This window comes from Crinia signifera, chromosome 1 (assembly GCF_055691185.1).
Source record: "Crinia signifera chromosome 1, ASM5569118v1, whole genome shotgun sequence".
Classification (NCBI taxonomy): domain Eukaryota; kingdom Metazoa; phylum Chordata; class Amphibia; order Anura; family Myobatrachidae; genus Crinia; species Crinia signifera.
Genome location: NC_139217.1, coordinates 110,001,698 through 110,014,841, shown reverse-complemented (window position 1 = coordinate 110,014,841; position 13,144 = coordinate 110,001,698). Strand labels below are relative to the sequence as shown.

General features: G+C 42.9%; 1 protein-coding gene across 6 annotated transcripts in view; it reads right to left on the bottom strand.

Annotated features, from left to right (window-relative positions):
* ARHGAP10 (Rho GTPase activating protein 10) overlaps window positions 1–13,144 on the bottom strand; it is a 286,142-nt gene that overhangs the window by 149,451 nt on the left and 123,547 nt on the right. For all 6 annotated transcript variants that reach the window (XM_083171381.1, XM_083171373.1, XM_083171359.1 and 3 more), the window contains one exon: window positions 12,105–12,176. In XM_083171381.1, coding sequence (XP_083027507.1) covers window positions 12,105–12,176 — 72 coding nt within the window. The remainder of the gene's footprint in view (window positions 1–12,104; window positions 12,177–13,144) is intronic.

Sequence of the window (13,144 nt, the reverse complement as noted above, 5' to 3'; positions counted from 1 at the left end):
TAGAAGACTCTAATCTGTGCTAGAGTCTCCTGCACATGGGCAGATCTCTGGGAAAATGGCGCCAGTAATATTTCTACTGCGCATGTTCAAAACACTAAAAATGAGCAGGGTTCTACAGAGTTGTTGCAGTGGATGAGGCTCTCCAGAGAGGTGAAATGGGTGCAGAATGTGCCCATGTGCACCACACTCATTATAGACACACTTTCCTTAGCATGCCGTGCTAAATGTGTAGTCTCCCACTATCTGATGAAGTCCCCACAAGGCTCTGTTCTAAGATCTCATTTCCTCACTGTACATACAACATCCCTGAGGCATTCATTTGATTATTTAGTCTCCAGTATCACTTGTACATAAACAGCATATATTGTATAAAGATTTAGCCATGCTCATCTATCACACAATACAAATGGATGGTGCGACTAGTGTGCCCGCATATGATGCTGCAGTAGCAGCCTGGCATGCCATAGGCATTAGCGGTGTGTTTGCAGGGTTATAAATAATCGTGGTCCAAAGCGCCATGTAGCTTGCCACAATGTGCATCACTGCAAAGTGGAGAACGGTTTAATCTGTATACACCTCTCCTCCACAGACCTCTACCCTTGTTGTGTAAGCAAGGGTCTCTGTGCTATATCCACATGGATGTCCCAATGCTACATAAAGCTCAGCATGACTTAACCTTTCTCCACCCAAATATACTACATTCCCTAATTTACTCTTTACATCAAGGTGTAGATTAAAGGGTGTGGTTGCCCATAGCAACCATTCAGTTTCAGGTAGATAAATCAATTTGAAGCTGACTGACCGGTTTAAGCAGCTTTATCACTCTCCAACTTTCATACATTCCCCGCCAGTCTCTCCCAGTTCCATCATCTCCAACTTCGAAATAGTGTCTTACCCAAGATGCTACAAATATGTTGATGGATTCTCTCATAACCTCCCACCTTGACAGGGCTTGGTCACATGTGCAGGATTTTTCATCCCCAAATCCCCCCTGACATTTAAAGGGAAAGAACGCCCAACAGAAACAAAAATCTTCTCAATGGAGATTAGTTTATAAATGAAGATGACCCCAATAATCCCAATTTGTCTAAAAGAGATGTGGTGCACCTCTTGGTCAGTCTTCTTAAGGAACTAGGACATCAAAACTACTAGTGAGGATTTACAGCCAGCAAACTGCTTGTGAAAGATGTGGTGCAGTGCTTTAGGTCTACCATGTTCTTAATATTTACATTTTTTTAAACTTCGGGGCAGATGTATTAAGCCTGGTGAAGAGATAAAGTGGAGATAAAGTGAAAGGAGATAAAGCACAATCAACTCCCAACTGTCATTTTCAAACACAGCTGATTGGCTGGTGCTTTATCTCCTTTCACTTTATCTCTTCTCCAGGCTTAATACATCTGCCGTTTATGAGAAATTGGCTATTTCACATAACGGTTTTCATCTAGCTATATGAACTGAATATATATTTGCAAAAATGTAGTGAAAACAATACAATTGCTACTAAAAAGTGGTGTGCTAATATTTGCATGAATTGCTCTTAACGAGCCTAGTTATAAAGTACTCATCATACCAAGGACATTTCAATCCGAGATAACAAAACGACACATACTGTAAACCATAATAAACATGCTTCATTTGGCTAAACCAAGTTATTTCTCCACATAAGAAATTCCACTCATTATCCTGTACTGTGACAGTGCTGCCAAATAAAAGCTGATGCATCTCCAAGAGCCGAAGACACAAGTTGTTCTGAAATTCCTTTTTTGGATGAGGAAAAGGAGTCAGTACCCCAATCCAAGTGTGTTGCTGAGAAAATATTCAGCTTTGAAAACAACTCCGCCATGATATTGGAAGCCGTCACCGCCTTTGTTGTATATCAGTAAGATGATGTAACATGCAATAATATTGCTCTCAGGGGGGGTACATCAAACAGATATGTACAATAAGTGAAATATGTATTTTGCTGGATACATGTGCGCTTTATTACAGCAAATGTTTTCTTAATAAGCCAGCAAGCAGGACAAGTGTAAATACATCTTTATTTTAGCTTTTACTTTCGTAATGCAGGCGTACAAGACAATTTTTTTTAATTAGTACCATACATAAGTGGGGCAACAGAAATAGAATTTTCCCTTTCTATTGGTGTGTACATTTGGTATGTATTTTTGTGGTTATACACATATCAGCATTAACAGGAAGACAGCGATTTCTACATAACTTCCTTTCACAACACAGTGACCTTTATATGGTAACTGTAACAGGAGGATTTTTTTCATCTTTTAAAGTTCTAGTATGGAATCCATATTTCTCCTGTGTTTAACGTGTCCTTTGTCTTTCAAATTTATTTCTAAAAACAGACCAGTGGGAATATCATAGCAAGCTATGAGCCTATAGATTTATCCCAGTATTGCATCATGTGGTGAGACACCGAAAAGGGTACTAAGCAGAGCAGAGAATCTTATGCACATAACAGGTTGCAACAATAGTACACTGCACATGTACCCTGAAGGGTGTGGTATGGTGTTTACCAATAATAATGTTAATATGAGAATGACAACATGTTCAAAAGGTCAGCGTGGGGCAGGTTGGTGGCCCAGCAATCTCTTATCAGGTCCCAATGGCTGCAGCATCACCAGTGCGAAATAGCATTGGGGCCAGATCGGTGGCTGTCTAGTCAGAATCGCTGGTATTTACTGCTGAGGGAGATATTCACTAGATCTGCAATGAATACCAACCAACTATGTTTATTCTAGTATAGTTAAAATCGTCCATAGACAAAATTGCTTAGTCAAAATCGCTCAATAGCAAAAATCCCTCCATGTGTACACCCCTTTAACCTCTGTACACACAGGATGACCCAGCACTTCTGCTGAGGGACGCGCCTAAGCACGATCGCTCAACACACATCACAGGTGTCCTGCAATGCTTTGTGCTGAGCGTTCATGCTCAACTGGGCTTTACCTATTTTTAATAGACAATGTCCCACAATCTGGCTTTCCCTGTGAGAGATAATGCAGTGATGCAGTGCATCACCATCGCTGCAGGGCATGCACACGGATCGATCCGTGCTCCTTTTCTAAGCGATCTAGTCACATTAGAAAAGGGGCTGAAATTGCCCTGTGTGTATACCCCTTTAGATCGAGATAAACTACCAACCAAACAGCTCATGCCATTTTTTCTAAAAACAGCCCGTAACATGAAGTCAGAATAGGATTGGCTGATACTTGGGGCCAGATGTATCAAGCTTCAAAAGTGATTAAATGGAGAGTGATAAACAACCATCCAATCAGCTCCTATCTGTCATTTTTCAAACCCAGCCTGTAACATGACAGCTAGGAGCTGATTGGCTGGTGGTTTGTCACTCAGTTTTATCCCTTTTTAAGCTTACATATGGCCCATAATCTCCAATCTCTTTAAAGCTTAGTACATCACCCGCTGAGGCCAACATAGAACCAAGTAAAAATATGTTGGAAGCAACTATGGAAACAGCATAAGTGTCTACAGCCTTGATGGCTAACCTTGACACTCCAGCATGTTGTTGAACTACACATCCCAGCATGCTCTGCTTCAGTTTTGCTATTTGGCCATGCTAAATCTGATGCAGGGCATGCTGGGATGTGTAGTGCAACAACAGCTGGAGTGTCAAGGTTAGCCATCAAGGGTCTATAGCGTCAGTTTTCACACAAAGGCCGCAATTTTGCTAATATACATATATATACACACATACATATATACAGGTAGGTGAATGTCCGGCACTCCTCGCTTATCGATGATTTCGCTTGCCCGGGTGCCTTCCTATGTGGCGTTGCAGCCACCAGTACACTTTCCAAAATAGAGGCGTCACTCCGGGACTTGTGAAAGCAAAAGTGATTTAACCGTTGTTGCACGTTTGACTGTCTTCTGGTCCTGACGAAGGGTTAACTCCCGAAACGCCGTTGACCACCTAGAAGCTAATAAATCACTTTTGCTTTCACAAGTCCCGGAGTGACGCCTCTATTTAGGAAAGTATATATATATATATATATATAATTTTTTTTTTTTTTTTTTAAGGACTTCTCTTTTTTTTTAACACACTTTATTGGTTGGAACATGTCAGAATACAAACAGGTTAAAGTACAGCGACATGGTTCAAAAAAGGATTGCTAACATTTTACAGGTCTAGTTTGCCACATGGTCATGTTCCAGGAAAAAAGGAAGAAAAATGGGAGAAGGAAGGAATTTTCAGATTTTTATAAAGAGAAGTGAGAAAAGGGAGGAAGGAAAGATAAGAGAAAGAGGAGAGAGAGAAAAAGAGAAAGAAAGAAAGAGAGGGTCCTCCCAGTGGCAGCAGGGCACACTGCCCCTTTTGGTAAGGCCAGGTGGCGTCTCAGTAAGACATTGAGAGGGGATGTGGGGAAAGGGTAGGGGGAATTAGGAAGGGGGGAAGGATGAGGAGGGGGGGTGTGGACCTCCATTAACCTGGGTCAAATGGAGGGGGGGAGTTCTGGAAGGTCAGCCAGGGTGTCCACACCTTATGAAAGGATTTGAGAGAGAGTGGCGTATTGTCGCAGTCATATATTCCATTCTATAAATATACCATATATGGGCGGATATTGCTTGCATTGGGGCCGGATCTGTTTTTTTCCAGTCGGCTGCAAGTTGGCAGGTCATAGCTGAGGTGACATGTCGGAATAGTTTATGCTAGTGCAGTGGTTCCCAAACTGTGCGCCTAGGCTCCCTGGGTGCCTCGGGTTGGTCATCCAGGACCAATTAAAATTATTTATGATCAATTATTTCTGGACTAAACTGGTGGCTGCTAATCATAAAATGTGTACAATCAGAACCAAATCCTGCCCTTTACCACATAACTGAATCTAAAGCACAAATAAACACAATCTACTTAATTTGATATATATTTTTTGGGGCCTAGGGTTGCCTTGGAAAAATTCTGATACTCTAGGGTGCCGTGATCAGAAAAAGATTAGGAACCCCTGTGCTAGTGTAAGGTAAGCATGGGAGGTTTAAGTGGGAGAAGAAAGTATTTGGGGTCTAGAGGGACGGCAATACCCAACAGGTTAGAAAGCAAGGTTGCCACCTCCTTCCAGATTACAGCTATCTTTGGACATGTCCACCATATATGGAGGAAGCTACCCTCCATAGAACAGCCCCTCCAACACCTATCCGATGCGCCAGGAAACATCCTGTGCAGTCTGGATGGGACATAATACCAGCGATAGAGGAGCTTATATATGTTTTCTTTGATTTTCACGCAAATCCAGCTGGAGGCCGCATTGTCACGAATTTCCTCCCAGTCCTCATCATCTAAGGAGAGACCTAGGTCTCTCTCCCATGCCATCTCATGTGGAGCCCGGGAGAAAGCCGTGCAAATGTCCAGGAGGGAGTAAAGTGTTGAGATTAGGCCCCTGGAGGAGGATCGCTTCCAACATATGTATTCGAAAGATGTTAGGGGTCTGGATGTAAGGATTGGTGTGATTTTGGAGTGAAAGTGCCGGATCTGTAGGAAGCGGAAAAAATCCATGTTCGGGATTGCCGTGCCCTCTCGCATTTCGGCGAATTGAGGGAAGCTAGCGTCAACTGAGACGTCGTTACGGTAATAAATTTTATCTTTTAGCCAACTGGAGAGGGGAGAGCGGTCCAGGCCTGGAGGGAAGGCTGGGTTGTGGAATAGCGGGATTAGAGGAGAAGGGAGTGGGGCTAAATTATATACTTTGTTAACCTTGTCGCAGACCGATAAAGCACGGGAAACCACCGGATGGGATGCAACTGCGTGTGGACGTTTGGTTTTGGGTAGCCATAGCAGGGAAGACAAAGTGGATAATCCTAACTCATCCAATTCTATGTTTACCCATACCTTCTGTGCTCCCCAGGAGTTACACCATTGAACATTCTGAGACAACCGTGAGGCGTAGTAGTACCTCCGGAAGTCTGGGATTCCTAGTCCACCCTGATAGGAGGGCCGCTGTAGTAGTTTTAGCCTTATTCGGGGGCGTTTTTTGTCCCATATAAACTGAGTGGTTTGGTGCTTCCCAAATGATGTTGGGGGAAAGGTCAGGGGAGGAATTTTCTTTAAAGTAATGAGTGATAGCAAGTTTAACTTCTGCTAACGAAGAGGGGTGTTCTAGTAAAGAGTGGTCTAGTCGCCATCTATAGGTCCTAGGGGGACATTCATAGAGATCAATGAATATATAAATACCTGCATGATCTGTCCAGGAGAACGGCGTTATACCTGCCTCTTTCACTCGAGGAATCAAGGGGGAAGAAATGTGGATCATGTCGATCCTAGAGTATTGTTGGTGGAGGGCTGAGTAGTGGGTATAATCTTTAGAGTGCGGGTGCTTTAGTCGCCAGGAGTCGCTCAATCCATAATGTTTTAAGGCTGCGATAAGGGTGCGTGAAGCTTTAGGGATATTTGACATTGAGGTATGTGGGGGTGGGGTGGACCTATCTAGTAATGGGTCGATAATAGTGTTAAAGTCCCCTCCAATAATTATATGGCCCTGTGCAATTCTACCCAGACGTTTAAAGAAAGTGTCAAAGAATTGAGATTGGTCCTGGTTGGGGGCGTATAAAGAGACCAAGGTCACAGTCTCTTTCTTGTGTTTTTACAAGAACAAACATTCATTGGGTTGGGCCGGGTGTGAAAACTGTGGAGGAATGTGTTACATATGTCTAAATAAAAAAGAAATGGTTACAATGCACTTGAAAGTCAGTTCTTTAAAAAAACTGTTTATATTGAGTGGGATTCAATCTAAACCACAGACATTTCTCACTTTCTTACATTCAAGTTCCATGTCCTAAATATATATTACATCTATTCTTTTGTTACAGGAGAGGTGTCGCAAATGGCAATTTAATTTCAGTTTAGAGTTTAATATAACACATTTTATATATGGATATCAATGAACCACTTAAGTAGACTGATGATGCAATGGGGGTATTATTTACTAAGCCTTGAATTGAAATGAAGTGCAGAGAAATTAAAGTAACAACCAACCAGCTCCTACCTGTTATGGAAGTTCGAAACCGATTAGCTTATATTTTTAGCTTGATCCACATTATCTTTCTCCAACAAGGTAATGTAATAGGGTCCGAGTTTGTGGAGGTCTGGCATTTTGACCAGAGTGGTTGTGCCTTGCAAATGATTGGCAGCTTTAACAATACAGGCAAGCTTGGCTGAAATCTGCAAACTCAGATCCCATTCCATTTCCCCGCAAGGTTCAGAACATAAACTCCATGGCCCATACAGTAAATAAATATAACCTAGCCTATATAGGAAAAAAGAGAAAGAACATGACGGCTGTCTGCAAATCTCAATGCAAATATGAACTGCAGTGTTGTTTATACTGTATTTCATGGCACATCTCTTCTAGTGGTTCAGAAGTGATCTGACCTAGAACCACAATACGGATGCTTGTCGTCATAGGTCATGCAGACGTACACTAGACTTCAGCCCCATAGTGTTTTCTGTAATTCTACAGACACAAATATACACAAAATTCTAGGTGCTAATATTCAATAAATTATTATGCTTACATATAATTCTTATTACACATCATAGCTGCAAAATCCTTTCTGTGCTTGTGAGTGCACAAGCATACTTGTTTATTACACTGATCACAATCAGTGAAAAAAAAATGTGGGTCCCAGGCCTCCCCAGGCTCCGGAAATATCACAACTCCTGACACTTCCACTTCTGTACTGTTCGACAAACGATGTCGCCTTCATGTCGGTAATGCCCTTTATTATACTTATTTGACTGGACACTCACAACTATATACAGATGTGATTCTTTCAACATAATAGGTGAAATTTAATAGAATGCGATTTTATCGCACTTTTAAAAAATCGTCCATTATCGCACTTTTTAAAATTACATTTTTTTGCTGCAAATTTGCATATTTAATGAGGTGCGTATTCCGGAACAAAAAGTACGATTAAGTGCGATAATGTGCGATTTTTAGGCATGAAAATGTGGAATTTTACATATGTAACATTGTTTTATGCAGGAGAACTACAAGTGCCAGCAGACCTCCCCTGCAGGCTGGGACTTGGAGAACCACAAGTCCCAGCATGCGGGCATTAATGGGCCTACAGAGTTAGGAAGCATGGAGAAAGGAGGGAAGCTAGAAAGACTAGGGGAAGAGAGAGATAAAGAGGGGGCTGAAGGAAAAAAGCAGGGGGAAGAGAAAGGGAGGCAGAGAGAGAATAAGGACAGCAGGGGAGAGAGAAAAAAAGGAAAGTAGGTAGCGAGGTGATGGGGGCAAGATGATGTGGTGAGATGACAGGACGAGGTGATGTGTTGTGACGGAGGGCAAGGTCATGGGGGAGAGGTGACAGTGGTGGAGAGGACGTGACGGTGGGGGGGGGTGTAAGGTGATGAGCGGCAAGAGGTGATGTAGTGAAAGGGGGTGAGAGAAGTTGAGGTGATGGGTGGTGAGATGAGGTGAGGGGGCGAGTTGAGTGGGGAAGAGGAAGCATACAAGCATTGGTGGGCCTCCATTGCCCTGGGTGGGTGTCGCTGCTGCTGCTCTTCCCAGCCGGGAGCCACTGCTGCTCCATCTCTCGCTGTCTATTCCTTCCTCCTCTCTTTTTGGAGATATCAGGCATCTCCAGATATCACAGGATTTCTGCAGCAGAACGCATTCCCAGGGACCTGCTCAATTTCTAAAACAGTCCCTGGGCCGCAATTTGGAGTAAAACACGCGCTATAGCTTGTATTTGCAATCACTGTATTGACAAGAGCAAAACGATTTTAAAATTTTAATTTGCGCTAATAATACCTCATACAGTATATGAAATAAATCACACCTTTTATTATATATTATTCTATTTACATTTAAAGACCTTTCCTAAAGGTAAATAAATGCAAACAGTACCACATCTCTGTATATTTCAAATTGTAATCCCTACTGCTCTGTGGTAATACCCTGTATAGTCCAAAAGGCCAGAGACACCGATCCTCCACAACGGGAACTTAAGTCCAACTCCCTCAGGGTTCACAATACAAAATACCTATCCGGCTACAAGAAGCCTGTCAGCCCGACACTGTGGCTCAATGCAATATGAACCAGTGGCTGCTGCTGTACATTGTCCATACTATTATATTTACTTGAGATTTTGACTATGGATGATTGGCACTACTAGAACACTAGACTGTATACAACATAGTTAAAATTGGCTTGCCTATTTTTTGTTATGATGCCAATCCCACGGGGCCAAGCATCAGCATCACAAGCTGTATACACACTGTGCGATTTGTGCTACCTTTTCATCTGATTTTGACTATATAGTCAAAATCATAAGCTCAAATAAGCTGATAGAAGTGAGCAACTGCAGATAAAGGGGGTTATTCTAGTTCATTCTTTCTGACAAAATCCTTCTTAGATGGACAAAACCATGTGCACTGCGGGTGGGGCAGATGTAACTTGTGCAGAGAGAATTAGATTTGGGTGGGGTTTTTCTTTAAAGTGAGATCTATATTGAAGTGTAAAATCATGCAGTCAGTATTTTCCCTGCACAGAAACAAAATAACTCACCCAAAATGTAATTCTCTCTGCACATGTTATATCTGCCCCCCTGCAGTGCACATGGTTTTGTCCATCTAAGAAGGATTTTGTCAGAAAGAATGAACTAGAATAAACCCCATAGTCTCCAGAAGAGATACTATGGCGAATGAAAACTTAAACCTTTAGTGAAACCCTTGGAAATACATAAGAAAAATAAAAAAACGGCAGTTATAGGTCATCAAGTACAGCTCTGTTTGCTTTCTCTTTCCCAAAATCGCTTTATCCCCTTCACAAGATCTTCAGTCGTATTTTGATGTGAGGGATATGATTGGCAGGAAGAGTTATGTGTGATCATTTACGGTTATGTCCTGCCACAAATTACATTTTACACCCCTTTCACATCGGCCTGTTTTCCCCGGTTGGCCCTGGGAACGACCCAGGAATAGCGCTGGTGTGAAAGGGTCCCAGGCCAAAATCACGGGGCCGATGTCCCAGGATTTCAACCCTGCTAGGTAGCAGGATTGCTCTCGGGATACAGGCCAGTGTGAAAGATACTTTCTCAGCTTCCCTGTCGCTGGCCGTGGTGCTGGAAGAGAGCGCTGCACACTCCGGGAGATATACTTAAGGCTGTCGGTGACACAGGTGCTGGGGCATCCCCTGGCTGGCCCATCCCCACCTCTCCACTTGCCCTGCTGGTGACCCCATTGCATTGTGGGGTGAGAGATCAGAGGCAGCCAGGGAATGGATGGCGGCGGACTCCGATGGCTTGAACGGCGGCGGGAGACCGCTGGTCCCCCGATCCTGCCACGGGCAGAGCACTGTGGTCATCCGGGAGCTGATGCCTTCAGGTAATGGAGGAAGTGGGGTTTCTCTCCCCCTCTCACACCAGAAACTGCAGGGACTGGGCTCGTGTGAAAGGGGCCATCCCAGGAATGTCCCTCATGATCCCAGGACTGTATTCCTGGGTAAGTCCCTGCATTTTCTGGCTAGAAAGGGGTATTCGTTTATAGCTTGCTGCGTGAACATACCGGCAGCTCTGTGTAACCAACATCTGTGAGAAATGAACACAGCGCTGTAAGTACCTCCTCCTGCACATCACTGTAGGGGAGATCAATCAAGTCTATGAAAGAGACGGAGAAGTTGCCCTTAGCAACAAAGCAGCTCCTACCTGTGACTTATCTAGCACAGTCTATAAAAAGGCAGTTAGTAGCTAAGTGGCTGCTATGATCAACTGTTCTGCTTTATATATCTTGAAAACTTGATCCCCCTCCCCCTGTGAGACCTATGCCAGCTTGCTTGGTCCTTTCCGAATTACAGGGATTATTATTATATTTTTATTTATAAGGCGCCACAAGTGGTACGCAGCACCATACATATAGAACACATTAGAACAGTACAGGGTAAACAGAACTAGACATAACAGTGACCGGAGATCAAAAACAGAGCACAATCAACAGCACAAATCTTAGTACACAATACAGCTGAGATATAGGGATGTGAGTGAGAAGAGATGCAGGTATAGATTGCAGGTGAGTAAGAGAGCTGTAATTGAAATGCAAGAAGGGTGCTGTGAGAACTGGAGGGAAGAGCGCCCTGCTCTAAGGAGCTTACAATCTAGAGGGCGGGGGAGACAAGCAGGTGACATGAGGTGCAGGGAAGGAGACCTGAGGCAAGAAGTGAGCATGGCAGGGATGGTCAGGACATGAGGCAGCAGTGAGAGAGAATGGACAATGTAGTCATCTCCCTTCTCCTCTCCCCCCTCCACCTGCACCTTTGACCCCTAACAGCCCTGCACTGTGGCCCATTCCACAACACACCCTGCTAGGGGGCAGAAAGCATGCAGAGTGAATAGGTATAGCACAGGATTAAAGGAACCATGGCTCTGGTACAATAGTGTATTTCAGATAGTGTCAAAATAGAGAAAAGAAAATAAGTCCAGAGCTAGGGTAGGTAGTGTGAGAAGCAGGTGTAGAGGGACATATACAGTGCACAGAGAACTTATGTGGAATCTGGCACACTGAAATGGAAACAGAGAAAATATGACTTGTGATATTAGGGTGAACAGAAAGTACTGGCCATGAGCATAGATCTTAGAGACCTGCAGGCAGGGAGCTCAGTGAAAGGCTGTCCAGGCTGTGCATTCAGAATGTGTTGGAGGTGGTGAAGTCCTTAGCTCACAGAGATCTTTGTGCAATTATGCCATTTTTTAGATTTTGGACTTTAACCCTTTGCTTTTCACACCTATTTTGACAAATTCACTTGGCCATCAAACATTTGTTTTCATCATAAGGACCTGTAATGTTTACCCTATATAGGAAATATTATCTTTTTTACACAACAGTTTTTATTTTAATTTATAAAACAAAGTGAGTGGTGTTCAAAATATCCGCTAAAAATGTTACTCACGTGAAATCTTGGCATTCAAAGTGCTAACATCTCTGATTTATGCTGTACTTTACAAAAATCAGTTCTACATAATAAAGTTCTACAGTACAGTGCAGAAGAACAGCAAACCACAGCAATTCAGCTTAAACATTGATGAGAAATGTCTTTATACAGGTAAACCAATGCACAGAAAGAAAAGTGTTCCCATCATACCTTTACAGCCCCTAGCTGTTCCTTACGAAATCGCTCCAAGGGTTTAATCAGTGTTTCAGTCACGCTCAGTGCCTGGTGAAAAGCAATAAATAGTTAAACCTGCAATATGTGCCAATAGAATACATAACAAAAAGATAGAAGTAATAACTTTTGTAAATACAGTAACACCTGTAACAATCCACCATTCACAAATAGGTTACTAGGTATTTAAAAACTCGTGGGTACATACTTATATAATATACCATATATACTCGAGTATAAGCCTACTTTTTCTGAATATTTTTTATGCTGAAAAAGTCCCCCTCGGCTTATACTCGAGTGAGGGTCCCACTTGAGTCAATAAGTTTTCCCAGTTTTTTGTTGTAAATTTAGGTCCCTCGGCTTATATTCGGGTCGACTTATACTCCAGTATATAAGCCCAATTTGTTTTTTCTGGGTAAAGTGAATCGACAAATTGAGCGCACAGAGGTGTCCTCAGCCTCAATATGCCATGCAGCATGATATGCCTGGTGTGAGTGAGCAACCAGGTCTTGTCCAACTGGTAACATCAGGCATCCTTTTGTGCCCAATATGTGTCCAATGCTGTGTACACACAGTACGATTTGCACTACTGATTTTGACTATATAGTCAAAATCGAATAGCATATATTTTGAATGTAGAAATAGACTGTGCAGCACAGTCTATTTCTACCATCTCGGAATGAGCGCCATGCTGCTCAATGCAGCATGGCCCCCGCTCACCCCCACTCCATCCCTCCCTGCCAGCCGTTGCCAGCACCCCGCCGACCACCAATATCGAATAGATATCAGCATGCATATTGACAGGCCTTTGCATTACCGTGGATATACAGAATGTTACATTAAAATGCACAACATTATAAACATTGGACCTCATTTTTAAATAATAGACCACCTTTAAGTAGAATAAACAGGAAAACATGCACAAGTTTGTCATGAATACAAATTCTGGAAAATCAAAATACTGTAGAAGCATCAGACTGACAAATCAGGAACGTAACTTCAGACGCAAAAGGAAAGAT